Source organism: Camarhynchus parvulus, chromosome 12, assembly GCF_901933205.1.
Source record: "Camarhynchus parvulus chromosome 12, STF_HiC, whole genome shotgun sequence".
NCBI lineage: Eukaryota > Metazoa > Chordata > Aves > Passeriformes > Thraupidae > Camarhynchus > Camarhynchus parvulus.
The window spans coordinates 11,624,473-11,652,097 of NC_044582.1; the positions used below are offsets into that span (position 1 = coordinate 11,624,473).

Here is a 27,625-nt window from a genome sequence, read left to right on the forward strand (position 1 = left end):
CCCTTATACTTTCATCAATTGAGATGATGTCTGGGGATAAGCAGTGGATGCAGTGCTGGGTGCAGATGATGCAAAGAGCTCATTGATGAGCGAGTTAACACAACATTAACAAAGGACTTGGTGTCAGACTTCACTGTTTTTTATGTTCATTTAGTTTATTTGGCTGTTGTCTGTATACTTGGAGCTTTTTCAGTTCCTTGTGGAAAAGAGCAAAATATACAATCACCATTTAGTTGATTTCTTCAGAAGTGTCCACATTAAACAGTGAGTTAATTCAGCAGAGGTGCATGACATATAGTTTTATATAAATTTATAAACACAACACAGAATACAGACTATATACCACATAACCAGCATACACAGTGCAAAAAATTGTCTTCCATCAATACTCTGATAATCTGTACCTTCTGGATACACCAGTTTTATTCAGGATACACCAGTTTTATTCAGGAATGTGCTTTAGAGGCATAGAGAAAAAATTAATGCAAAAGAAATAGAGACACAAAGATAGCCCAAAATCTTCCTGGTGATACCTACACTGATTTTTTAGGGTGCTATCTCCTCACTGCTCTTCCATGAAGCTCAAGAGCATTGGTGAAAGCTGCACAGGCTCTGTGTCTGAGCCCAGCTGGGGGTTTTCAGTTCAGAGGGGTGAGAAGAGCTGTGCTGGAAAATGCTGTGATGTTTAAGCAGTGAAAAGATCATTTCCCATGTGCCTGGAGCTCTGGTCAGGGCTGAAGCTCTCCCTGCCCTGCTGTGTGCCCCAGGGCACTGCCTGTGCTGGCTGTCCCTGCTGTGTCCCAGCTCACAGCCCCTGGGGTCTTGGTGGGCAGCTGGGTCGGGGCTTTCTGCTGTCTCTCCACTGCTGGAAGGATTTCTTGTGACTCTGCTAGCCCAGCCTGAGTTAGGACAGTGTCACCCAGCCCTCCCTCACCCTTTGGGACCTCTGCTGGAAATGACCCAGACACTCTCAGCCACAATGGACTGTGTTGTGTGCAGCCCCTCTCTGTGCTTGGTGGACAAAGGGAGACACTTTGATTTATTTTTCCCCTCCAGGTAATATTTGAATACTTAAGAAGAGCAGCAAAATCCTTTCTGCCTCTTCACTGCTGACCTCACTGGATGGCTCCCACCCAAGGACTTGCATAAATGCCCCTGTCCCAGCCAGGGTGAGCTGATACCATGGATTTCACTGGTGCATATGGAGCGACAGATTGCCTCTCCTGGAGTGCATTTCCATCCGTGGCAAAATTACAAATTAATTTGCTGAATTTTTTGGAGCTCTTTGATCAAGGTTACTTAATCTGTGCCATAACTCCTCACAAAACCTCAGCAGAGTAATTCTGGCTAGTTACTTGCACTGATGTTACCTATGGAGTATCATGCAGCATTCTTTACAGCTATTTACAAGCATCTTAGCAACAGTTTTTTATCCTTGGAGAAATTTGGCTTTTTTTTCCCTGTGAAAAAATACTGGATGCTGCTTCTTTCTTATGGTTTTAATCATAACCTGTATAAAAAGCTTCACAGTTGGAAAGGCCGTTAATAGATCCTTTCAAATTTTGACCCATAGTGACAATATGCACTGGATTTCTGAAATAAAATAATGTTTAGAACAAGCACATGAGCAAGGGCTTTAAAAACTACAGCAGAGTCAGTGCCGTGAGATGGGATGCTCAAGGATTGAAGCTGAGTTAAGGGCTTTTATAGGCCAGTCTGTCACAGAAGCTCCATACCTGTATCACTGCTCTTGACACGTGATGTGGCTCAGATATTTTACTCAATCTGCCAGGTCAAGCAACAGCCTCTGAAATGAAACATTCCACTGCACCAGGAGACTAGAGAATGGGTTAGTAACTTTTTTATAAACATGTATAAATGCCCAGTTTCCCTTAAGTTGCATACAGATCCACTGAAGATGTGGATGATAAATGTTGATTACCCACGTATTACCTGCCCAGCTGACGAGGTCTGCTGAGGCTGTTCAAGAGTCAGTGTCCAAAGGCAGTTGATGAGTTTTGCTGTTCAGGCTTTGTATCAGGTTGGTGTGAGAAGCAAGAAGCTGAGATATTCCTGAAAACACACTTCGAGCTCTAGATGTGGATATCCCAGGGCACAGGTGCCCTGTAAGTGTGACAGGCTCTGCCCAAACATGGTGCAGATGCACCATCCACCTCAGCTTGGCTATACCAGCAGCAAGAAGAAGCTTTGTAAAGTGGCAACTGCAATGAGGCAGCTCTGACCTCTGGAAAAGGGGATGAGAAGCACTGACAAGTGATTTTGCATCAGGACCTACATGCCCTGTACCCCCTGGTGCCCACAGGTACCACAGGGTGGTTAACAGGACAGCCTGGGACCCGTGGGACATGACCACATCACCCCCTCTCCATCACAGGGCATTTCTGGTGGGTCCCTATGGTAGCACATGCCCAGCTGCTGGGAGAGAGGATGAAGCTCAGAAGTGCAGGGGCAAGAAGCTGTTGGTCTGTCTGTCTGTCTGCTGCATCCACAGGGATCTGCTGCCTGGTCACTGCACACTTGCATGGACACCTGTGCTGGGAACACCCAGCCTTTGCCTTCTGCACAGAGCATTTGCCTTCCTCCTGGGGAGTTGATGGAACAGCTCAATGTATTTTCTGCCTGATCATGGAACTGCCTAAAAAGCCACTTTGAAATGGCTGAAATGCTATTTAAAGGTGCTTGTGAAGTACACCTGCACCTGCCTGTGCTGCTCTGGTAAGGGCACACAGAGGTTGGTATTTCTGATGGTACAGGTGTGCTGCTGAGACAGCCTCAGCCACGCTTGACTGGCACACTGGTGTAAAGCCAGTGACCCTTGGGAAATCCATTACGGTCACTTGGGCTGTTTTCAGTAATACACACATTATCCCTTTTAGTTACCAGGTTTCTAGGAGGCTCTCCAGAGCTGCAGCTGCCCTCTTGTCCCCTTGTGCCTGGCAAACCTGCCTCCACAAAGAAGCAGGAGTCCCCCAAGCTGTTCCTACACGGACTTCCCTGTTTGAAATATTCACTGTGTCTCTAGAGTTAACCAAGAGTTAGCAGTGGTTAGTGTGCACCCACAGTGTGGGGGGAAAATAACACCATTCTCTCTGCATCCACTTGTGTGAGTACTTTGCTGAATACTGCACTTTTCCCACAGTGATTCCCTCTGGTCTGGGAAAACCTTTTCTGTGCCTTCTACTGGAGCAAGTGTTAATAACTGCAAGTAGCCCCAATGTTGTGGCTGGGAATGTCCACGATGTACAGAGATTTCAGTGGGGGGGTTGGCCTTGGCAGGATCCCATTGGGTTTTGGCAGAAGCTATGCTGCTTTCTCGTCCCCTGTCACTGTTGATGTTCTTCTCAGGTTTTCCTTGACTTTAATGAATTCTGGCGCATGGTCTTCCTGCTTCTCCTGCTCCTTCTCCAGCTGTAAGAAAGAATTGTTTGTGAAAGGACAAAAGGGCATCAGCTACCTTAAAATACAAGGCTTCATTATTGCTGGGTCCAGTTATTATTGCCCAAAGCATTTTATCATTGCTCCGTGCAGTTTAGGGTGCTTTGAACTGGGAAAAAACCCCATGGACACTGTGTGGGACCCAGAGGAGACCCAGGATGAATGGTGTGTAATGGGGTCTTGGGTGAAGTGTTATAAAAGTGGTAGATCTCAGTGTGGGGATGGGAGTGCTGCAGCTGTGCGGGGCAGCAGTGGAAGATGTTCTTTGGTTCCCATTTTATGGAGGGGAAGCAGTGCAATACCTTAAGTTGGGCCTCAGCCCACCCATCTCCCCTGTGCCTTGTGTCAGGTGGTTAGGTTAAGCCAAGGATGGCTGAAAGCTCAGTTCTACCTGATCCAGCCTCTGGTGCCTCTTTAATAGCTCTTTTTCAAAAGGAGATTGCAATTTCTTTGCCTCTTCCTCTTCCTTCTTCTGTTTGATGAGCAGGTCTCGCCGGCGGTGCTCGAGCACTCGCTGCAGCTCTGGCTTGCTGTCCACGCCCAAACCTCTGTGGATAAAAAGCAGATAAATGAGAGCCAGAGCATCTACACCTGGGGTGGAACCACTGCCAGCCTGGCAACCCCAAAACTTGTCTTAGTCCTAAGTGGAAACATGGGAGACCTGTGTTCCATGAGATCCATGGGAGATCCATGAACCAGCCCTGACCCACAAATCCATCCACAATGTTTGAGGGTGTTTGATGGTGCCTTGGGCTGCCTGCTTGGGGTGGGCACATGTTGCTCTTCGTGTGTGGCCCGTTTGGTGCTGGAAGTTCGGCTGATCCCATTGCACGGGGGTACCACAGCTTTCTGTGTCGGGTGTGGAAAAGGGACCGTCCGTAGGCTCCTGCTGTTACTGTTTTAGCGTGCCAGGTGTAGATTCAGCGGCGCTCAGAACGTGCGATAATGACGATTTTTTTCCCACCAGCAGGGGTAGTCATTGGGCTGCAGTAATTGTCCTGGCAGCTCCTTCCTCCCCGCGCTTCCCATCTGAAGCTCTGAAGCTTTGCTTCGTCTGAAGCTTTGCTTCGGGAGCTGAGGGCCGCGATCTCCCTGCTGACATGGATAGTTTTGGATCAAGAGGCCAAAATGAACTGTCCTTTCCTCCTGGGAGCCGGAGGATTTGCTGATGGCACAGGAGCCTGACTCCCCTTTGGCCACCTGGTGCATCTCAGGTGAGCCCCTGTTCTGTGAGGGGTGGGATCACAGGAAAGGAGGCACAGCAGGGCCATGCAGGCAGGGCACAAATGTGTGGCAAAGAGATGGAAGGTGTTCCCTGAAATTTCAGAAACTTCACACTTTGGATATTGCCCCTCAGCACCAGGAGGGCTCTGTTGACCAAAGTCTGGTTGGTTTTGGCCAAGGTTGTTAGAAAGTAGAGGCATCAAACCCTGTGGGCTGTGGATTTCTTGGCAGGAGAGCAGGTGCTGAGGTGGTACCTCACATCATGAGAAGCTGAACTGGCAGGCAGGAGAGAGGAACCACTCTCTCCAGATGCAGCAAACCTCTGCATTGTCACAGCATGGCTGGGACTCAGTGCTTGCATCCTTCCAGTACCACTTTTAATGATACTTCCTATTGTAATTTCTTTTTTGTGCTTAATGACAGGACAAAGTTCACAGCAACATCAGTGAAGGCAGCCATAGCCTTGGCCCCAGAGCTTTCATCATGGTTTTTGAAGCAGGAACAATTTGGATGCTGCAAAATTGCTTTTCCCAAGGCTTGAGAGAAGGAAAATCTGCTTTGGCTTGCTGGAGACACAGCTTGCAATGTTGCCTGTAGATTTGTTACTATTCTTTGATTTAATCAGCCTGTGTTAGTGCCCAGAGGTGTTGAGTAAGATAAGGATTTTGTAACACAAGCTGCTGATTTCAGTTGCTTCTCCCTGCTGCTTGAGGGGGAAAAACCAACCAAAGCAGAAACAGGAGCAGGTCATAATTCCTTCTCTCTCCCCTTCTCCCCTCTCCCCCTCTATGGTAATATTTAGCAGGAAGTAAAACTGGTAGATTTGAGAGTGACAAAAAACCAGCAACAGTGGATTACTTTTTGCAGTAGGGTTTGTTTCACATATTTGCTGAAAAATACTTGGGAGAGCCAAAACAGGTTTAAACTGATGCTTGAGAGGGCCACAAGAGTAGGTGGTGCAGGATGCCTGTGCTGGAGCTGCCCCCTGCCAGTACCTGGTGGCACAGGTGGCTGTGACACTGTGGCAGGCACAGAGGTGGAACACAAGAGGTGATGTACTTCGTGTTTGCCACTGTGATCTGGTGCTGCAGGGTCTGCACCTCCTTCACTGCCATTCCTCTCTGCTGCTTCCATTGCAGGGGCTCCTTGTTCCTTTGTTCCATCATTGTTAGACTGGAATAATGCACTGTGAGGTCAGACAGTGCTGGTAGGGGACCCTTTAAACTGGGCCGTATCACTAGGGAGGGGATGGTCACTCTCAAGCCAGAGACTTTTAAAAATATCTGGCTGGTATTTTGACATCTGAGAAAGGTCCCTGTAATTCTTCTGATTCTGGGAAAATCAAATCAAACCCAAGCCCAGCCAGTGCCAGTATTGATTAATGCACCCTGCTGGCAGGCTTGATTGTTCACTGAATTAATATCTGTGTCTGGTTCTTGTGATGGCTGCAGTCCTTTAGAACAGCGGCTGTGCTCCTTTTAATTAGGCAGCCAAAGAGCTATTGTGTCAAGATATTTCAGGGTGTTCAGAAAATGTCAATAAAAAGCCAGTAGATTTTTTGCTGTGCTTAAAAGCCTCTGAGCCAAATATGATTTTATTGCACTGATGTTCAGACAGTTGCCACAATGGAATGATGTAGTTGTAAGTTCTTGATCATTGGTATGGTTTTCCTGATGTTGTATCTGTAGCCTCAAAGAGTTTAATTGGGGTGATGGGGCAGGAAGTCAGGAATATGAATTCTAGCCTGTCTTTACCCATTTGATATTTAAGGAGTTGCTGAGTAGCCTTGTGCAGATGATCTCACCCTGCTGCTACCTCAGCTTTCAATGGCTGCATCCAGCCTGCACCTCTTCCTGCCTTTGGATTGACCTTCAAGTGCACAGGAATGCTGTACGTTGCTGGGGACTTGGCAGATCAGTGATGGAGATAGAAAAACCAGAAAACCTCCAAGGGACACCAAAAAGGGGCTGTAGGGATGCCCTGCATCTTCCAGTGCTTGTGACTCTAAAAAGCTCCAGCCAATGCTTCAGGATGGCAGAGCGGGGGCTTTTCATTCTATTTTTGTAAAAGAAATGGTCACATCAGAGAAAAGAGGAAAGGATACAGCCAAAGAGGACAGGATAATGTGCTTGCAAGTGAGGGGATTTATCCTGCTGTTCCAGCATGCAGTCTGTCACTGGCACCTGAGCCTCAGCTCCTGAGCTCTGACAGCTCAGCACCTCGTGGACTGCTCCACTGGCAGGCTGCAACCTCCCCTTACCTTTTGTGGTTCATCAGCAGCTCCCTGTGCAGCTCTTGATGGCTCTTCGAGGCTTTTACAGGATTTAGGAGCTTTTTAGGTTTGATGAGGTCTGGGTTTCCATCTATGTAGTCTGGGTGAGTCAGGATATTCCCACCATCTGGTCGCTCTCGCTGTATTTCCGTGTACATTGATGCTGGAAGAAAAAATGAGGTGTTTGCATGAGAAGTCTCACCCTGCTTGATGTGAGAACCCCAGGAAAGACAGAGGAGAGGAGCTGCTGCTTGTCCTGGCTGCTTGACACCATGTCAGTGTCAGAGTGCACGTGCCTTCATGTGCTGGTGTGGGATTTTTAGATGTTTTAAAAAATATTCCCTTCGAGTTGTTGATGAGACACATATTAATTAAATCACTTAAATTACTTGCCAGCCACTCACTTCAGTGGCTACAGAATTTAGTGCCAAGGATTAATTAATGCAAGACAGATCTAACTAAAACTGGAAGCAGCCATGGGTGTAGACTGTGTTGAGCTGCTGCTTTGGGTGTTCTGGATGAGGCTGTTGGTCCCACAGCACAAGGGGATGCTGTGGGATTTAAGGGGCTTCTGAAACACTGGCATGAGGAAGTCCTGCTGTATCTGAAACCTCTTTTCAAGGAAAGATTTTACTGATATCCTGCTGACCTATTCATCAGGACTGAGTCCAGTGCCAAGAAAAGCATCCTTCGCCCATGCAGTCTGTGATCATGCTGCAATAATTTGTATGTTCTGGATGTAAGAACAAGAGCCCACTGTTTTGGAAGAAATGGCAGCTTGGATTTCAGGCAAATCACAGGGCATGCTCACTGCTGGTGTTTTCCAATTCCTTTACATTTTTTCTTTACAAAAAACTCCTATAGAGTGCAAAGTTATAAGACAAACTGCATGTGGTGGGCTGTGTCTTTAAATGAGGAGCACAGTAGGTCTGCCTCCAATTATTCAGTGTATGGTCTAATCAGGTGCTCAGAAAGAGCAATTTATTCCTGACTATTCATTTGAACAATTTGGAAGTTTACCAGTAAAAACCAAAAAAGTCCCAGGAAAAGGGTGTAGGCAGCTTCATGTCTTTAAGTGTCTCATTATTACAGTATTTTTGAGGCCTACTGTGAAGTTATATGGGTTGATGGAGCTGGAAGAAAAACAGTTGTTCAGTAATGTTGCCTCTTTCTTTTATTTCAATCTCACGCATAAAAGGAACAAAACCTTTTTAAAAGAGAAATCAATAAAAAAAAGCCAAGAAAAAGCAGACTAGGTCATTCTTTCACAGTCAGTAAGCACTTAAAAATGTGAAGTGGATTGCAATCAAACAAAATTGTGTAAGGAATAATACTGCTGAAGAAAAGATTCAATATCAAACAACTTCTCATTGAATGTTAATGTGGCCAGTGCCCTACTGCTTTGGGAACAAAGGCAAACAAATCAGAGCCCATTACAGGAGTGTAATTGGGGTGAATAGTTCGGTGCATATTTAAAGCGTACTTGGAAGCTGCAACCAGTGATTTTTTGTATCACATTATTTTCTCTAGGATCACACATCACTGCTGGCAGAAGGGAAGGTGGTGTGGTTTGATGTTTGGTGGCAAGTGCCAGGCTGACTCAAACCCTTGCAGGGCTGGACTCCCCAGGCTGAAACTGGGAGCTCAGCTTCGCCTTCCAGAGAGATGCAGGGACTGAAGAACAGCCAAGGGTTAAGGCAGTGCAATTTCATGGCTAATTTTTGTTAGATGAAAGCCAGGTTTGGAACAATGAGAAAACATATCAGATTTTCACTGGGGTAAAATGGCTTCATTTTTTTCTTGTATTTCTCTCTCTCTTTTTTTTTCATTTCTCCACAGAAGAGGCAGAGAAAAGACAAGGAAGGAAGGAAGGTACAAAAACAAAGGTTTGTTTTGGCATGAATGAAGTGGTTAACCTCATATTTCAAATGGCAAAGCTATGTCTTCATTTTCCAAACAAAAAGGCCTCTCCATGGAGTAACTTCAATAAAATGCCAGGTGTTTTTAATGGAAACACAGTTTTTGGAAGCTGTGCTAATAGACTACGCTCAATGTCACCTTGTCATTCCAGTGCCCTTTCCTGCTGTTCCTGTGTAGTCCAGAGCTGCCTCCAGTGACACAGATGCCCACAGTTGCTTGTGTGTTGGTACCAAATCCTGATGCCTGTCAGGAGAAGGGCTGGCACATGTCCCTCTTGGATTTGTCTATCTCAAAGCCACTTGATGTGTTCTGCTAAGGGACAATGCTGTGAGTAGTGGGCATGGAAGGATTATGCAGCCAACCAAGGCTGAAGGACCCACCTGAGTGTGTAAATGGCTGAAACTCAAGTGACTTTGGTATTTTTCTCTGGACCAATTAGCTCTTAGGTTCTATTGGCAAGCTGTGCTAGCTCTTAGGGCACTGGTGCAGCGCTGCTATTTATTAAATACTGTTTTCCCCTGCCTCCATGATGTATAGTTTTCCTTTTGCAACTCAGGACTGGGAGTCCCTTCTTCCCTACCCCCAGACCCAGATCCTGAGAGATTTGCTTTCCCCACATCCACACAGATCCAGCACCCACACATGGAATGGTGTCATCCTGTCCTTCAGTCTGGGCTGGTGGTGTTTCCCCAGACACCCAGGATCATCAGGGAAGGGCCCCCCTTCTGTCTTATGCAGCATTTTGAGAGAGCACCGTGGTGAGCCTGAAGCTTTTGGATGGGCTAATGTGGTTATTTCCAGACTGCAGCAATCTAACATTGCATGACTGAGACTTGCAAAGAAACAGCAATTTATCAACCTATTCCTGAAGGCAGATAAGGAACTTTTCCCTTAAACTAGTACAAATTAAGAGAAAAACTGGGAAGGAAGGAGTGGGAGGAACTGAAATGGACTGGAAGCTTTTCTGGGCTGGTTCTGTTGAACCAGCATGTGAAAGTCCTCATGAGGAGTGCAATTTGCCTCAATAAACTGCAGGGGCCAGGACACAGCAGGTACCTCTGTGCTTGGTTTTCATGGCACTAGATGTACCTAGACACAGCAGGTACCTCTGTGCTTGGTTTTCATAGCACTAGATGTACCTAGGGGTGTGCAGAAACCCACCTTGAGGGTTTGGCTTCCCGTGGGTGTCTGTACTGCTGCCCTGGGGACAAAGTCAAAGCCCTGACTGGGACTGGAAGGAGCGCTGAACCTCTCTACAAGAATTTAAACCTTCAGAAGCCCTCAGCCTGAACTATTCAAGGAATGTCTTCATTTACACTGAGCAGAAAAAGAAAAATGAGAATATAAAAATACTGGCGTGTCTGGAGCACAGCTTGGGGCCATGCTGAGGGTAAGGATGGGGCATCCTTTCTCCTGCAGGTTGGCAAATAGGAGCCAGTGCAAAATGTTTGTCAGGGAGTAGATCTATCATCTCTGAGACCTGAGGTAATGCATGTCCATGTAACAGAGACAGAGTGCTATCAGGCTGCTTTTTGTCATTATTTATGGTGCTGGAGGTGTAAATCAAGCCAGGTCTCTGCAGCGGATTTACAGCGGGATGTCTGTTTTTGCATGATTCAGCTGCAGATCAATGAACAAGGCTCTGCCCTGGCACCTCTCTGGCCAGCATCATAAATCAGCAAAAAGTGTTGAACATTTTTATTTTGTTCCTTGCAAGACACAAACAAAAAACCACACGTGGATGTTAATACCCCCTGCTGCACTGAGGAAGACAATGTGACCTTTTAAATAGGTCTGCTTTGGAGTGTTGCTTATAAAAAGTAACTCTGCTTCAACAATTCAGGTCTTTGCTTGCTTTTAGATGTTTTCCCTTTCCTCATTTCTAGAAGCTCAAAGCTTTCTAGGGAATGTGTGTTTCCAGCTGCTTTTCTGTTAGTAAAAAGCAAGACTGCCAGGATGAGGATGCCAGGGCCCCTGGCAGGTACTTGGCCATCACACATGGAGTTATCTCCTCTCTCAACCATAGTGCGAAATGACCCTCCAGTCTCTATTCGTTTTTCTAGGAGACCACACAGAGAATTTTCAGCATCTTTGCGGTGGCCCCAAGACCAGACACCCTCCTGTCCCAGGGTGTGGGACTGACTGGAGGAGAAAAGTGACATTTTAATATCTTCTTCTGTTCTGACTTAAAGCAAAGCCCAAATTCCTGCTCAGACCACCTGGAAATATGAATCCCTGAGTTCCTGGGAGAGTTGCAATAAAATCATCACTCTGCAATCCTGGGACAAATTGTTTCCACTTCTGACTATACTCAGCCACAATCTTTTTGGGAAACAGGGTATCAGGCAGCTTTGGTGCAGCACTAAATGCTTTTGAAAGCACGAATGCTGCAAATTTATATTAAATATGCTCTACTAGGAGTGTAGAACAGGGTGTGCTGCTTGAGGTGCTGAGTGGCTTTAGTGCAGCCCCCCAGAACAAGGAGAAAGGTTTTAGCCTGCTCCTGGAGAAGAGGAGGAAGAGGAGGAGGGAGAGGACTGGCTCATGCCCAAGGACAGACACTGGACATGAGGGTTTGGCCACAGCTGGAGCTGGGCTATGCTTCCTTTGGCTGCTGCTGCTTTTTGGTTTTCCCTCACAAGGAGGAGATGCCCTTCACAGAGCATTTATTCAGGATTAAGCAACTTGTTTCCTGGTGGTGGATTGCCATGTGAGCCCCTCTGTGTCAGGGCTGTGCACTGCTGCTGGCAGCCTGTGCCACCTTCCTGTAGGATGGAAATAATCCCCAGGAATGTTAAAGGGATTAACAGTCCTGGAAAGGGCAGGTAACCTGAGGGATGCAGCTCTGCTTAGGCTGCCTACATGGCTACAGCTGTTCTTTACAAGGGAAAAACGAAACAGGTTGGAAATGGAGTTAATCCGTAGCTGTTGGATGTAGAAAGCTGCAGAGTGGAGTTCTGGGGTCCTGCCCAGCACCTGTCAACCTGCACCTGTACAGGAGAATGGGGGGTGCAGCAGGACAGGAGCTGCTTTTTGCAGGTTTCTATGTGAAATGCCTGACTTGTGTTTTGCCAAGGTCTCCTGACATCCTGCCCCCTGTGACATCTTGTTTTTCCCTTGCACATCCCTCAGCCTTTTCCTATGCCACCTGCACCCTTAAACTGCAAAGCTGTCAGTGGCTGCCTTCTGCAGCACAGGTCACTGTTCAACTTCAGCTGAAATCTAGAAAGCAAATGTAGTTCACAGTGTTTTATTTCTGCTGTCTGTGTCATTTGAGAACTGAACTAGAGCATCTCAGAAGAGTTTTCTCAATAGGGGCAGATGATGACCAAACTGCTTTTGTTAAAATATTGGATTGGCATCCATTTCTGGGCAGATAATGGGCCTTTGTGTAATGCCACCCATGTAAAAACATTCAGAAGGCATTATTCTGGGAATGGGATCTGTACTCCGAGGGTATTGCTGTCTGTAACCTTGTGAGACCCTGTCACTTGGTAGAAGGGACAAGGCTGGGCAAAAACCTCAGGATGTCCAGGGTCAGAGCCCTAGATCTGGGTTTGTAAAACCACTGATCCAAGAGACCACTTCCTGAGCAGAAATGATCACTGACAACAGTGGTTACAGGGAAGAACCTCTGGTTTTCTGGATGGCCAGGATTTATTCATGAATGAGTCTTTTTGAAAGAACCAAGAGATTAATGAAGGGCTGCTGACAGCAGCTGGTCATACACGTCCTGCAAGCCAGGCAGCTGCAAAACCAACACAGCAGTGTGGGCCAGCAGAGCAAGTTTAAAGCTATTTACACAAGTAACCTGAGCCTGGGGGGTAATGCAGGTTCCTGACACTTTTAACTGCAATTATGGGGGGAAACCATCCCTTTTCTGGACCTCAGACCCCAACAACATCCAATCTCTGGGGAACCCTCCTTTCCTCACCGTGAGAGTACTGTCCCTCAACCCTCTTGGGAAGGCTCAGAGGAGCAGGGCCTGTCCCCACTCCCCACAAGAGTTTGCATGTGCAGGTGGAGGTGTGGGGGATCTTTAAATCAGCTTCTGTTACTTTTAAGCTCTTGCATGCTTCTCTATTAACCAGAACTTAACTTTTCATTTTAGAATATGAACTTTCTGTCAATGCATTTCCAGTGTCTGAAGTGCAGCTGGAGTTTGGCTCTGCAGCTTTTCTTGTGAGAGAGTAATGGCAGAAGAGGTCATGCTATATGTTATGTCCTACATAGAACAAAGCTGAAAGTTTGTCATTGGTTTTAGGTTCTTCAATTGATGGCACTTGCTAATTTGAATGATTTTTCTAGTGTTAATTAACTGTATTTTAGAAATAAAGAAGAGCTGGGGTTGGCAAAATGGGAAAGAATTTCATGTCAGTCTCTGAAAGCCCCAAAACTTTGATGACAGCAGCTTTCAGGTGTGCACCTGCATTGCAGAGGATGATCTGCTGGGGGGACAGGAGGTTTGACCTCAAAGCTGGGCACTTGTCAGGAAGCCCCTTTTGCACGGTCGGTGGGTTCAGGGCAGAGGGAGGCACCTGGATGTGGGGGCAGCTTGATGGGGAGGCTCACAGTGCCTGGACACCCTGTGGTGGGTGAGTCCCCACAGCTGAGCCCACAAAATGTGCCTTTATCACCCCAGTGATCCGTGTGCTGCTGTTACAACAACCTGGAACAAAATACCTGTAATTCACATCAGCCTAATGACTGCTGTGGCTTACTGCCCTGGAGATGGAGGATGATAATGTTAATAATGATGTTAATAGTGATAATAATAATGATGATAATAGTAATAATGTGGGCCCAAAGATTGGCAGATGTTAAACATTACCCTCCCTGGGTGGGATGGCACCAGCTCCCACCCTCACTGTGATTTTCCTCTCCTCTGGCTCCAGCTGTGCCAGAGCACCTCATACCAATGGAGCTGGCACGCTCCCCTGAGCTTGTCACCAGGCGACCGTACCTCTGATAAATGATAGGTGTGCTCTGGGAAGGAGTCAAAGAGCCTTTGTCTGCTTTTAATCTATAGTTTTAAATAATTAAGCAAGGCTAATTCTGGTATTTATAATGCAATAGGGTGAGTGTAACTCGATGTGGCTGCTGTGAGAAGCAGTTCCCAGCTATCAAGTGGCTGCCTCGGGGCAGCAGGCGCTCACACCACAGGTCCCCTTGTCTCCACTCAGCCTTGACGGTCAGCCATAAACCCCATGAGGTCATAAGGTCAGAAAAGGAGAGAAAACCCTAATGGAAATGTAAAACAAGGCTGGGGGACACATCTCTGCAGCTCCCAGCACTGCTGCCACGTGTCACCACTGTTCCTACCTCTGTGTGTCTGCTGAGCACGTGCTGGGGATGGGGCTGCTCACCTGTGCAGCCAGTGCTCCCCTCCAGTACAGCCAGTGTTCTCTCACTCGTGTAGCCAGTCTCCCCAGTTTGTCCCCAGTCCTGCTTGCCCTTGCTGAGCCCCTGCCAGCACCACAGCCCCCGGGGCTGGGTCCCCATTTGCACCAGCTCTGCACCTGCCTAAGGGAGCACAGATTGCTCACACGTTGTCACTGACCATCACCCCAAAGGTAAAGGACTCTGGATGTCACCATGAGCATCTGCTGAACTTTGCATTCATGCACATGGATTTAGAAGAGAGAAATCCCACCAGGTCTGAGGCTTGCCCAGCATTCTGGCATGTAGAAGTTACCAGTTGGGAATGCTTGTTATTGTCAGGCAGCACCAAGTGCCTCTCTGCTGGCAGGCAGAACTGGGTGTGCTGGTTAATAATTTCCTTTAATTACCTTGGACTGTGATAAGCAAAGATAGCAAGGCTGGGATCCTAGTCTGTTAGCAATCACCAAGACGTCCCATGCCTTTTACAAGCAGCGTGTGGAGCATTGGTTTAGTTTTGTTTGACAGTGGCAGATGCTTAGCAGTCCCTCTTGACAATCATAAACTTAGTTTTAATACCTTACCAAATACCAAATATTTGCTCTGCACATTTGCCCGCCAATGACAGAGATGCACATCAATCAGTAATGAATGCTTCAAGTTAGTTCAAAGGTATTTTGTTAAACACAGAAAATATCCTCCCATGTTGATTTGTAGGGACTGCGTTAGTCCCCTGTCCTGCCCAGTGCCTCTCCAGGAAGGTCTGAATTGCAGGATGGGTATTCTAAGGGAACTTCTTGCGAGATACGGAAGGGCAGAAGCAGAAGGGCAGCTTCTCAACCAGCTACAGAAGTATTAAAGTAGCATGATATCTCAAAAAAAAATTAAAACAGGCTCCCAAGTCACCTGTGTACGCAGTGCAGAGCAATCCCGGGGGTGAAGCAGCCCGTCCCGCAGAGGGGAGCGCAGAGAAGCGGGGATCGCGGCCCTTACCTGATTTCCGCAGCGAGGCCCGGGGGAGCCCGGGGGGCAGGTGCTGCCCTGTGCCCCACGACATGGAGCTGCTGCTGCTGCCCGCCCCGGCAGTCACTCGTGTGCCTTTGGCCGCTCCAAGGCAGTGCCCGGCTCCTGCCGGGTCCGTGCGGTGCCAGCAGGGACACAAGGTGACGTGGAGGTGGCAGCTGGTCCCTCCCTGCTCCTGCCACCCACCGGGGCCTCCCGAGCTCGGCTGGCAGCAGCCGCTGGCCTTGCTCGCTCCTCGGTGCCGCCCTGAAAACTTCTCCCCTCGGCTCTTGGCTGCCCGGTGGTGCTTTCCCAGCACAGGTGAAGGCGCTGATCCTTTTCCTCCCCAGAGCAAAGAGCTCTGTGCGTGCCCGGGCACCGAGCTGCTGCTCGGCACAGGCGCTGCTGCTGCTGCTGCTGGAGCAGAGGTCGTGTCCCTGCTCGTGTCCCTGCTCCACCGAGGACGATTTCTCCTCAGCGTGCCTTAACCACGCTCCTGGAGAAATCAGATCGCCCCAGAGGAAGCCGCACGCCCACTCTCTTTAGCAACCACTGCAACAGCCAAGCCGGCACCAGGGCAACCGCTCCAGCTATCGTGATTATTCCCTGGCATGTTGCAACACCCTGCCATCCACCAAGCGCTGCACGGCCCGGGGGAAAGGGCTGCGAGAGGGAAAAGCAGCCCCTACACGGGGCCACGGGGTCCTGGTGGCATCAGAGCTCGTGTGATGCCACAGCATCGCTGCCCCAGGTCTGCTGCTGCTGCTGGATGCAGCCCCTGCCTGAGCTGGGCTTCTTGTCCCCATCATCACCAGGCTGGAAGGTGCCATGTTGGCTGCCCCTGAATTGACACAGCCTGGGAAACCAAAGGCTGCAAAGGTAGGGGAGAAGAAGGGGTTAAACCACTGCAGCAACTCCTTTTGGCTCTTCAGTGGGTTTTAGTGTCCCAGGCCCAGGAGGGTCAGGGATGAAGCAAAACCATTTCCACACAGAGGAAGGGGATGGGGAAGTCTGGGGGGCACCACTGGGGTGCCCAGTCACCTCCACACTCTGGGCACCCGAGGGTGCATTGTCCAGGCCGTGTCCTGGCCTGACACTCCTGGCCCTGTGAAGGACTGGAGAAAGAAGCCAGGTTCTCACCAACGCAGGGATGCTCTTTTACTTTCACCTTTCCACAGTTTGCACCTCTCCACATCCCAACATTTTCCCCCATCCCAGCCAAGGGCTCAGCAGCACCAGAGGTGAGCTGAAGCCCCAGCCCCTCCCAGTTTGCCTCCAAAGCTCTTTGAGGGTCAGCATGAGCTGCTGGCACTCACCTGAACTGCCACTCCCTGGCTTCTTGCTTCCACTTGGGCCCTTGGACTGAAGGGAATATTCTTTCTGGAAGAAAAGACAAGAGAGAAATGAGAAAAGACTGTACAGGCATTGCTTTATTGCAGGAAATGAAACATAGGAGAAGTTGCCAGTTCTTTGCTACCACAGACTAAAAAAAATCATTATTATTTTTAACCTCCTGACCAGGAGCTGCTCATTTTAATTGACATGGGGCCTCAGATGCAGGAGAGGAGAGGCAGGCTGGTCCTTACTCTAGTGTGTGTGGCGTGTCTGTGTGCTTGTGAGTGCAGTCAGTCTGACCTGTCCAGCCGTGGATTACTCACAGGCAAGGTTTGGAAGACCCCACGCAGCTTTTGCACCAAAACCAAGGCTGTGGCAAAGGACAAACCTTTATGTGGGGAGGCTGTGCAGTTTTTCTGCTCAAGCTGTGATCTCACAGCCCATCTGTGCCCCACAAGATCTTCATGGCCCAACAGACTCCCCTCACATCATGCATTATCCTACGGCCTGGCTGCTCATTGCACACTCCAGAAATACCATTTGGCTCAATTTGAATGGAAAAGGAAAGATACACATCTGTGCTCTTCCCCTTGGGTCACCTTTGAACAAGTTTCAGGTCTGTGAGTTCACTGGAGATGTGTCAAAGGGGGAAAAGAGCATCAATCTAAACCTGTTTTGAGCTCCCAAGGAAGTGTGATTATGGCTGGTGGATGTGGGAGTGGAAAAGGGCTGTGATCCATCAACATCTGCTTTTAACAGAGTAAAATCAGAGAAAGGCCAGCTAAATTTTCTGGATACATTTCTGATGCACCCTGGTGCCTGACCAGCTTGCACACCTGGGCTCCTCTCCTGAGCCAAGGCACTTTTCATGGCAGAGCTCTTTTTCTGGGAGCTCCCTGCAGAACAGTTCTCTTTGCTGTCTAAATTAGTAAGCAATCTCCCCCTGTGCTCCTGTGCCTTTGAGATTAACAAAAAGCCTTTGTGCTGCCCCTGTAGCTCCCTGAAGGTTACTTTGTGGGGGTGGTTGATTGCTGGCTGAGATTTATCTGGAGTGGCTCCTGCAGACAATGAGTTGCATCATTCACCAGCTGCCCTGTGTGTCTTAGGAAGTGGCTCCATGTCCTAGGAGAAGGTGACACGGGGAGCTCATTCCAGCATCACCCATCTCCTGTACGTGGGATGGCCTCATGTGGCTGGGAATGCTGCAGGGCTTTGGGGGGGATCTTTGGGGGCAGCACCAGGTGTCCCTGGGTCAGCAGCTGGCACAGCCAGGCAGTTCTGGCAGGGCTCTGGGATAGCTCTGGTACAACTCTCTGACATGTGTGGCACAGAGGGCTCATCCCTTGGGACTTGGGATGCTGGGGGAATGACATGGTTTTCTCATTCAGTGTGCACATAAAGTGAAAATAATGCTGCACCTGGAGTGTCACTGGTGGGTGGCTGTATGGTTATTAATGGGTACTGGGAACAGGAAAATGGTTCTGGAGGAGCCCACAGCCAGGTTCTTGTTAGCAGGGCTGTTCATTAGATGGACTTTTAGGCCCTCCCTGGATGTGTAGCTGCCCACTGATAGGAGTCCAGTGACAGTGACAGTGTGTGCCTGCTGAGGAGCCTGGCTGCAGCTGTGAGAGACAGAGCAAAAGCTCTGCCTGGATCTTTATTAAATCTCCACTCTCAGCAGGGTTGGGATGGCAGCATCACTACCAGTCAGGTCAGGCTCCCAGTGTGCAGACAAAACTTTGCTTTGCTCAAGTCACCCAGGGCTGGACTCAAAGGCAGACAGCATTTCACCTCCTGCTGCAGGGAGGCCCTGGAGGCTGGTTAAACATTTGCTCTGCTGAGTTAATGCTTGATTTGGGCTGAGGTGCTGCTGGTGGTGCTAGAGACTGCCTGTGCAGCCCAGCCCTCCCTCCCAGCCTGTGGCACCAGCTCCCAGCACAAACTCTGTGCAATCCCAGTACAGCTTCAGAAGTCATGCTGGTTGCTCTGTGGTGGTGACCTTGGTGGTGCAAAGCCAAAGGCAGGGGATGTGTAGGCTGGTCAGGCCATGCTGGGTCCCTGGTACCCTGTCACCTCTTGGCACAGGTTGGTTGGTAACACACTCCTGCTAATCTCCACTTGAGCCATTAGTGTATTTGCAGATCAGGACAGCTTCTCCTTGCACCCCCTCCAGCCCACCAGGGCAGTTAATGATTGCCCAGGTGATGGAGACTTTTGCCTGCTCCCCATGGGACAAAGCAGGGTATGGCACTGAGTCCCCTGCCAGCTGAGGGACAGTCAGAGGCTTTAATTTGTCACACTGAGGGCTCAGATGGGGAATTTGTGTTGCAGTAAATGGGCAGAAAATGCCTGCTATTTCCCAAACCCTTCTATTTCTATGTGAAAACCACTTCTGTGTGCAGTGTGACTGCATCTTGCCAGGAGTAAGAAGCAGTAATAGAATCTAGTATCAGACAGGAACACTGTGCCCCTCTGCAGCTGAGCAGGACAGTCCTGGAGACATTGCTGGGACCTGCAGGCCAGCTCCTCCTGCCTGGGACTGACCATGTCAGTGAGGACAGCCACTGTTTCTGCTGGAATTAGCCTGCTGATTAAGTGGGTTAAATCCCACAAAGCAACACAAGGTATAAATAGTAAGCATGTAGTATTTCCATGCTTTACATGCACTGCTCTGTGTTACTCCCAAACATCCTGGGCATCTCTGTGTCCTGGCAGGACTGTTCCTGGCCTTGACTCAGATGCACAACAAAGAGCTGTAAATGTCTGGAGGCAGTATCACAGGCAAGGGCTGCTTTGAACCACCAGCTCTAACCCCAGTCCTCCTCCCTGGCTCCCCACTAGGGGACTGCAATGCTCCTACTGGAGCTTAAAGCCAGCCAATTTGAATAAACCATTAATCAGTGTTATTTGTCCCACGTGTGGGTGCTGTGGTGTTTACTTGCAGCACAGCTGACAGTAATTTTGGACTCTGTGCTCTGACAAAGCAGGGAAAAGAGCCATCAGCACGGTCACAGTGCTAGCCATGGAGAGGGTGATGAAAATGGCTTCAGGCAGGTTCAGATCAATACAGGTGCCATTAAGAAGCAGTATCAGAGCATTTGTATTGCACTGTAGCCAAAGTCTGAGCTAATGAATTAAGTAAGAAATTGTTGCAATCTGATCAGGGTGATAAAGAGGTATAAAAATGGGCAAAATGTCTCTCGGGCTGATGTGACTTCCCACAGGTCTGGTTTGGGAGAGAGACACCATTAACAGGGTTAGATGTTGCTCAACCTATTTAGGAGTAGATGGACTCAGAGAAAGGTACTTTGTCCCTAAGGTGCTGTGACAGCTCCTGACATGGGCGTGCAATTAATGACCACATGCATTGATTAAAATAGTCTTATTGCCAAAACCAGAGACTTTGAAAGGAGTTGTCATGACCTGGAACAAGGTTCATTGATGGCTGGGAGATCGAAGCCAGCATTTCTGTTTGTGATGAAGCCACAAAACATGTGACTTAGAGGTTAACTAAACTGTTCTCTACCATTACTTTTGGTAAGCCCCCAATACCTTTTGGCGTTTTCAGTGCTCTGTACGAAAACATCTCATACATGCCCCTGGACTCTGAGATGCCATCTGAGCTGACCTTGACCAAATCTCCTGTGTTATTGCTGAATTTTGGTCTATCTCTGCTCATTTGCAGCAGCTGGGACTGATCCAGAGACATCAATGAAGTCATCCACTGGAAGGAACTTTGGAGGATTAGTAAGACTTTTTCCCATCTGTGATGTCAATGCACAAAAAATCTGTCAGCTCGATTGTTTTGCTGCAAAGTCCTGCCATGTGAGGTGCTGAGGCTGATTTGGTTCAGCAAGCTGGGGCTCATGTTTGCTGGGATGACACTGTGGTTTTGGTAAGGAGAAACACAGAAAGTCAGCAGCACGACCCAATGCCTCACACTGCTGCTAATTCCCTGAAGGCATTGCCCAAAGGAAGTTCTGCAGTTTGGATGAATTTCCAAGATTTCTTGAGGGTTAGGAAAGGCAGTGTGACACCCTGCTCCCTCTGGAGCTTGCAGACTGGTTCTGCCTTCCTGGTGATGGTCAGGATGAAGCTGCTCTTAGGATTGTTGTGAGAAACTGCAGGTTCCTGTCTCTTGCAGAGGCAGAGCAGTGCCGGGTTTGGGAGGGTTACTCCTTGGCAGGGAGCTTGACTGTGCACATTCCTGTGCTCCCAGCTCATTGTGGGACACTGCTGCATTGGCAGCTTTTGCAGTTGGGAGGGGCAGGCTCCCGGGAGTCGGTGTCCAGGCACATCCCAGCATTCCTGGGCCAGCAGCTGTAAAATCTGCTGCCACAGCACTGCCCTTGTCATGGGAAGGGGTCTGGGAGCCACCACAGCATCCAGTGTGTGCCTCAGCCCAGCCCACCCCTGTCCTGTGCCCGTGTCCAGCCCTCCATGCACACCTCCCTAGAGGGAGTTGGCTTTTCAAACCAAGCTGGGCTTGTGTTACTCCTGGTCCCTGGCCACAACCATGATTTCACTATCATATTGCAAAGGACTCTAAGAAATATCAAGTTATTGGTGTAAGATTTCATTACTGGTCTTTTGACCTCTACAAGTCTGCAGCCTTTCTTGGGTTGAAGTGAGCTGAGGGCAGATGTATGTGGCCACTCTCACGAGAGCAGCCAGCAGCCTCAAGGATAGTTTGACCACAGGAATTTGTAAATTTAGGCTTATAGAAGGGGATCAGGCTCTTGGTTTGCCTGTAGGGTCAGGCTGACACTCCTCAGCTCCTGTGCCAGTGTCTGGGAGCACCAGCCAGGTGGCCACTTTGCTGCCTAGTGGAGTAGAAAATTGTAAATGCTTCAAATAGTGCTTGGTGTTATTTTGTTCATAAAGAACACACAATTTGACACAGATGAGTGCTGTGCTGACCCCTGCCTGTCCTTTTCACCAATGTCACTCCCCCACCCAAATCCCTGTGGCCCCAGAAGGCAAGCACAGCCCTCCTGTGGTGTGAAAGCTGGCAAACTGAGTCCCATCTCACTGACTGTCAACGAAAAAGGAAAAAAAAAAACCCAACAACTAAAGCAGGGAGGCAGCAGCACAGGGATAGAGGCTTCTGGAGCTGCCAGCGCTGGGGCAGGGAGCCTGGTGGAACTTCCCACCATGGCTGAGCTAAGGCTGCTCCCTGGCTGCTCCCAGCACACGGCTGGGGAGGTGGAATGTGGCACACCAGAGCTCAGCAGAACATTTCCTGCGGATTAATGAGAGCAATCAGCGGCAGGGCTCAGCCCCACAGCAGCCCCTGCACAAGGCTCATTTGTCAGCACTGGAGCTGACTGTGAAGCCTGACATCCCACTGAGAAGGGCACGAAGAGGCTCTTGGCATGAAGCAGGGCAGAGCACACACCGATGGACCAGCTGTTCTGCCTTGGTCCCTAAGGACATCCTCACTTCAGTTCAGTGCTTTTTAATCTGGTCCCTTGCAAAGTGCAGAGCACACACCACCTCTGCATACCAGGGCAAAGCCAAATTGTAGCCCTGTTCACTGCTGGAAATTCCTGTATCGCCCACCTCAGTGTTGTCAGCAGCAGTTAAAAGTTGTTGCTGCAATGGATAAACCATTTCTGATGTGTCTCAGGAGCTTATTCTTGCCCTGTGCTGCAGATGTGATACCACTGCTGATATGAAGGACTGCTCCTACTATTTCTGGGGATGCTGCTGATTGCACAGGAAGAACATCAGTCACTGGCACAAAAGGGCTCCAACAGCTTTGGAGCGAATTGTTGTCATGCTGCAGAGAGACCATTAAGACACTCTAAAATGCCTTGAAGAATGTTGTTTTGCAAAAAGTGAGGCTTATGCCACATGATTAATAGGAAGAGTGTTTATTTCTGGCACAGTGTCATGCTGTCCTAGGGCTGCCAGGCTGCAGTGGCATCATCATTCCATTTCCCAACTAGGGACCATATGTTAGGGGCCAAGGATAGGGCTGCCATCAGAAATGTGCTCTTATGACACCCCCTTGTTGGGCTTTTTACCTGCCCAGGGTCACTTGAATTGGTCCTTACCTTGGAAAAATGGAATTTGGGAAAAGCAAGGGCAGAAATGCCCCACCAGCCCCAGGCAGTGCTGGTACCAAATGTTCAAAGCAGAGCGGGGTCTGATCCCTGCAGTGCCAGCTGGGTCCTGTGTGGAGGAGAGCCCAGAGGAAGGGGCCAAAAGGGAGGAAGTTTGGCTGCTGTCTGGGATGAGATGCCACCTGCCAGGCTGCAAATGCCACCATGGGCTGCAAATGGAGGAGACAGCAAAGGAAGACATGAAGCATCCCTGTTAATGCAGGGTTCAGGAGGAGGCAGCAGATGCCACTTAAGCCCCCCAGGAGCAGAGTGAACCAGTGAAGCCTTTAATTACTTTAATCCATTTTTATTTGAGGACTGCTGAGCCATCCCAGAGCCAGCAGCTGCAGCATTTCCCATACATTGCTGCTCTTGGTCTCCCCATGAGCACATTATGCACCTCCCTTCAGTCTGAGCCCTCTCCACGACTCCCTTGCACCCCCAGTGCTGCAGGCAGTGCTGGATAACGCTGCCCTTGCCCTGGAGGGGCTGGCAGCACACTCCTCTGTGTCCTGCCCAGCACCCTGCCCATGGATCAAACCCTTGTGCTGCTTGTCATGCATGAAGGCAGAGTTTCAGCCTGGGCTAGCTGTGTCCAAGCGAGCTCCCTGTCTCACTGAGCCCGTTTGAGCTCTCTCAGGACCAGAAGGAGAGGCAGGGAGTGGGTGATGTTAGGTGCTGGAGCTGGTTTGCTGGTTCTGTCTGCATGCTTGGGATGGAGAAGTAAGAAATTAAGCTGTGATCTCATTCTAGGAGCTAGAGCAGCCCCAGTGTATGAGTAATGAGTTTGGCCTCTTGAGAGCTGGGATGCTACAGCATGTAATTCACTGTAAAAGCTGCAAAAGCCCAGAACAGTGTCTCTACTTAGAGTCCCCATGTGTCACTACCTGTAGCACCTTAAAGAGTTGAAGAAGAGGAAGGCAAGAGGCAGGATAAAGTCACTTTAGAGGGCTTCTGTGGAGGTTTTGGGACTAGCCCTGGCCCAGCTCTCCCACTCTGGACTGTGCTGTGTCAGACAGATGAGAGGACTTAGAGATGTTTGCTGTCTCATGATGCAGAACTGTTATTTTCTGGGTGTGTGTTATTTTTGCCCAGAAATGGGCTTTTTATCACTAATGTCCCCACTCCTGAGGCACTGTGGGACTTCACTGCTGTGCCTCTGTGGCTCTCATCCCTGCCCCCTAAGCAAGGCTTGTTGCAGGCAGCACATGCAAACCCTCCTCCCCAGGAAGCTCAATGCTCAAGGACACTGACACATTGTGGTTCCTGGTTGCCATCTGGTTTTGGGGTTGCTCCTGGGGCCAGTGCCATCAAACAGCCTTTGGCATTCTGTGGCTGTCAGTGGGATTTGCTCTGCTCAGGGCCCTTGGCACCTGCAGCCCCTCTTGCTGATGGGGAGCAGCCCTGGAGCCCTGGCTGAGGGGGGACAGCCAGGGCTGCAGTGTCAGAGCAGGCAGGGTCCCTCAGAGGGACCTTGTGCTGCCCAGGCACAGGGACACTTTCAAAGAGCTGGCAGGAACACTGGCTACCAGCTTTCTGAAATACTTGTCAGGGAGAGCCAGGAAAATCCCACTGTGCCTGCTGCCCTGTGCAGCGTGATGGAGCAGAGGTGTCCCAGCTCACTGCCTTGGAGAAATATTTCCTCCCAGCTGAGAGGGGCTGCTGGACCATGGGACTTCCTTGGGGTGTCACAAGGTGCTGGCTGTTTCAGACCTCTTTGTCCTTCTGTGGCACAGGCTAAAACACTTCTCTGGCCACACTGTGGGGATCCCTCACTAGTGGGGCAAGTTGTGCTTGTGGGGAAATCCCACCAGCAGCTCCCAGAAGGGCTTGTCCTGTCCTGCTCAGGTGGAGGAGTTTTAAAGGGTGCTCTCAAAGCCCTGTTTTCAGCATGGGCAGCCAGGTACTGTGGTTTGCCTGAACAAGCAGAGCCTCTCTCCCTGGCACTGGCGTGCTGCCTCTTGTTGTTCTAAACCAGCCACAGAGCAAAGCTCCCTGCTCAGCAGCAGGGCTAATCCAGGCTCATCTGACATTAGTGTAAACTGACACTCTTGGGAATTTGGGGACAGAGAACTTTCCCTGGGGAAACAGCCACTATGCAAACCCTGCCTTGAGAAAACATGGGGAAAAGAAGTGGAGAGGTGCAGGTGCCTGGGAACAACCTCCTCCTCTGCCAGAGGGTCTGGAGCATCTGCCCTGGCACCCCGGGGATCTGCTGCTGGTGAGGCTGTGCTAGCAGAATATTTGAAGGATGTTTGCTGAGGTTAGAGGGATGCCAGCCACACCAGTGGGGCTGAAGCCCTGCAGAGCAGAGGAATCAGCAGGGAACCATGACCAGCTCATCAGACAATCAGCACCAGCTCTGCAGCACACACGAACCAGCCTGTGGCAAAGTCCTTGCCTTCCCTTCAAGAGAAGGGCACCCCAGCAAAAATCTGTGTCTTGCTGGAGCCCTGCTGTTGGCTTGGGCCCACAGCACACTGGTGATACGAGAACAGGGTCTTTGGGGCTAGGTGCAGCCTTTTAAAGTAAAAATGTCCCTGGAGCCATGCTGGCAGCCTTTCCGGCCCCTTTGTTGTGGAGCTGGGGATTGCCTTGCACTCCACAATCCACTACTGTAATCCCCTTGGAGTGCTGCTCTGGACTAAGCCTAAAAGAGGTGCAGCTGAGACTGCTAATGCAGGCTGTGCTGGCCAGGGGGGCTGAGCCCTGCTCTGGGCTCCTTGGGAGTCCTTCTGGGCTGCTGCTGACAGATGGGCTCAGCCCTGGCAGGTCCCTGTGCCCTGAGCTGTGCCTCAGGTCCCTGAGCCCTGATTCTGCAAGGGCTGGGGGAAGGGGAGCTTTCCTGTCACCTGGACCCATCCTGCTCTTCAGGAGAGCTGGATCCTGCTGTTCACACCCACCCTGGAAAGGCAGCAGGAAGAGTTGTCTTGCTTTCATCTCCCATCAGCATCAGCCCAAGGGGAGAGGAGCAGGAGCTGCCAGTCAGACATCCCTGCTTGGTGCCAGCTGGGCAGTGGCACAGGCTTTTGTCAAGCCAGGCAACATTTGGGAGGCTGAAATGGGAGAGACATCTCTGACCTTTTGGTACCCATGAAAGTAAAACTGCCTCAGCTTTTAGGAGTTGCCAGGAAGCTGCAGAGCCCGAGCCCCCGGCAGCGTTTCAAAGCCAGGCCATTCAGTGCTGGGCTGTGGTGGGATCCTGGTGTTTCAGAGAGAGGGAACAGTGGGGAAAGCTGTCCAAAAGCAGTCTGGTCTGGTGGTCAGGAGGCTGGCAGGGGCTGCTTTGTATGCAGTGGGCTTAGCTGGGTGGCATTGAGCCAAGCCTGACCTAACCAGCTTATTCCCTGCTTCCAGTAATGCCTCTGCAAATGTGCTGGGGCCTGAAGGTCAGGGCCACGTGAGCAGGGGCTGGGGATTAGCTGTGGGCAGAGCATGGCTCCTCCTGGGTGTGTTGTAGTCCTGAGCCCTGGAACAGCCAGGGCTCCTGTGTGTGCTGGAGCCAGCCTGGCCTTGGTACCTGGGATGGGAGCTGGAGCAGCTCAGGCTGGCTGGGAGCAGCACCTCCTGCACCTGGCACTTGTCAGAAGCCCAGAAAAATAGATAAATGTTTACTAGTCCCACTTCAGCTCTGATTTTGATTCTGGGTGTTGGTCACACTGGCCTGTGGGTTGCTTCTTCACATGCTTGCCCTGCAAGGGGGCCTAGCTTTGGTTTTGGAAGAAAGTCCAGCAAGTTGGCAAAATTCTGAAAGGCACTTTGTGCCCATACTTCTGAAGGCCACAGTCATGCTCAGCTGAGCATGAAGCGTCCCTGCTGGGGCAAAGGATCACTGCTGTCCCCATTCCAGTGAAGTTATTACCTAGTATGGTGCACAAGTATGTTTCTCTTAGAGCAGGGAGACAAGCTATGGAAGTCTTATTCCAGACAGGGCATTGCAGCTGAGCGGGGATGATGCATCTCTAGGCACTAATGTCATCAGCCATGGAAGCAAAATGACGTGCAACATCCTCAGCACAACTATCTCCAGCCACTCTGCAGGGCTCTGACTCCATAAAACCGTTTCCATTTGGATCTGTTTGACCTCCCTCCCCTGGGGATTTGGAGGACAGGGATACACGGTTGGTGCTATGGGACGCAGCCCAGCCCCTCCCTGTCCTGGGAGGGAGCTGGCACCAATTCTTCCCAGGCCAAGAAACACTCAAGGCTTGCTCTGCCCTGCATCTGCAGGAGACATCCCAGAGCCTGCTGCAGGCATTCAGAACAAATCTGACACTTCTCCCCAGAGAACCAAACTTTGTCTGTCCTAAAGCCACGCTTGCCACGCTCTGATCCCCTCCCGGCTGTCCCGAAAGCCCCGGCAGGCCCCGGGGCTGAGCCCATTAGCTGGAATTACTTAATCCGGCCCTGACGAGTGGGAGCGGGTCCGTCCCTTAATCCCGGGCTGCCACCGGCACGCACGGGGCGAATGGAGCCCCACGTGAGCCGGGGGTGCCTTCTCCATCCCATCCCACCCCATCGCAGCGCCGCAGCCCGAGCAGAGCCGCCCCGGTGCCTTTTTACCTTTTTGCCGTGCGAGGCCCCCATGGTGCGATGGCTCCTGCCCGGCGGCGGCACCGGCGGCTCCCCGCGGTCCCGGCCCCGTCACTGCCGGGGGCACCGGCGGCCCCTCTGCTCCCGGGCCCTCCGCGGCTGCTGCGGGGACACCGGCGTGAAATCCAGCCCGGCTGTGGCGGGCTCGGGTGGGAAAGCTCGCTTTTCCTCCCTTCTTCCAGCACGTGGAGAACTCATTTTCTTCATGCACCTAACGGCTGGCTCGCACCCAGGCTCTGCCCGGGCACAAAGGCAGCTTTCATGCTGTGGATGCCCGGTTTCTAAGCCGGGATCCGTATTTTGAGAGGCTGTGGAAGATTACGGTAATTGCACTTGA

General features: G+C 50.3%; 1 protein-coding gene across 2 annotated transcripts; it reads right to left on the reverse strand.

Annotated features, from left to right (window-relative positions):
• Nucleotides 1–3,293: 3,293 nt before the first annotated feature.
• On the reverse strand, nucleotides 3,294–27,266 carry FAM107A (family with sequence similarity 107 member A). Of its 2 annotated transcripts, XM_030956848.1 has the most exons (5): nucleotides 27,259–27,266; nucleotides 16,570–16,633; nucleotides 6,941–7,115; nucleotides 3,848–4,004; nucleotides 3,294–3,429 (listed from the first exon to the last, which is right to left on the reverse strand). In XM_030956848.1, the coding sequence occupies exons 3-5, from the start codon at nucleotides 7,108–7,110 to the stop codon at nucleotides 3,322–3,324; spliced, it is 435 nt and encodes a 144-aa protein (XP_030812708.1). In that variant the 5' UTR covers nucleotides 7,111–7,115; nucleotides 16,570–16,633; nucleotides 27,259–27,266; the 3' UTR covers nucleotides 3,294–3,321. The 2 variants fall into 2 exon arrangements, with proteins under 2 accessions (XP_030812708.1, XP_030812707.1); XM_030956847.1 differs by lacking the exons at nucleotides 16,570–16,633; nucleotides 27,259–27,266 and adding an exon at nucleotides 15,245–15,651.
• Nucleotides 27,267–27,625: the final 359 nt, after the last annotated feature.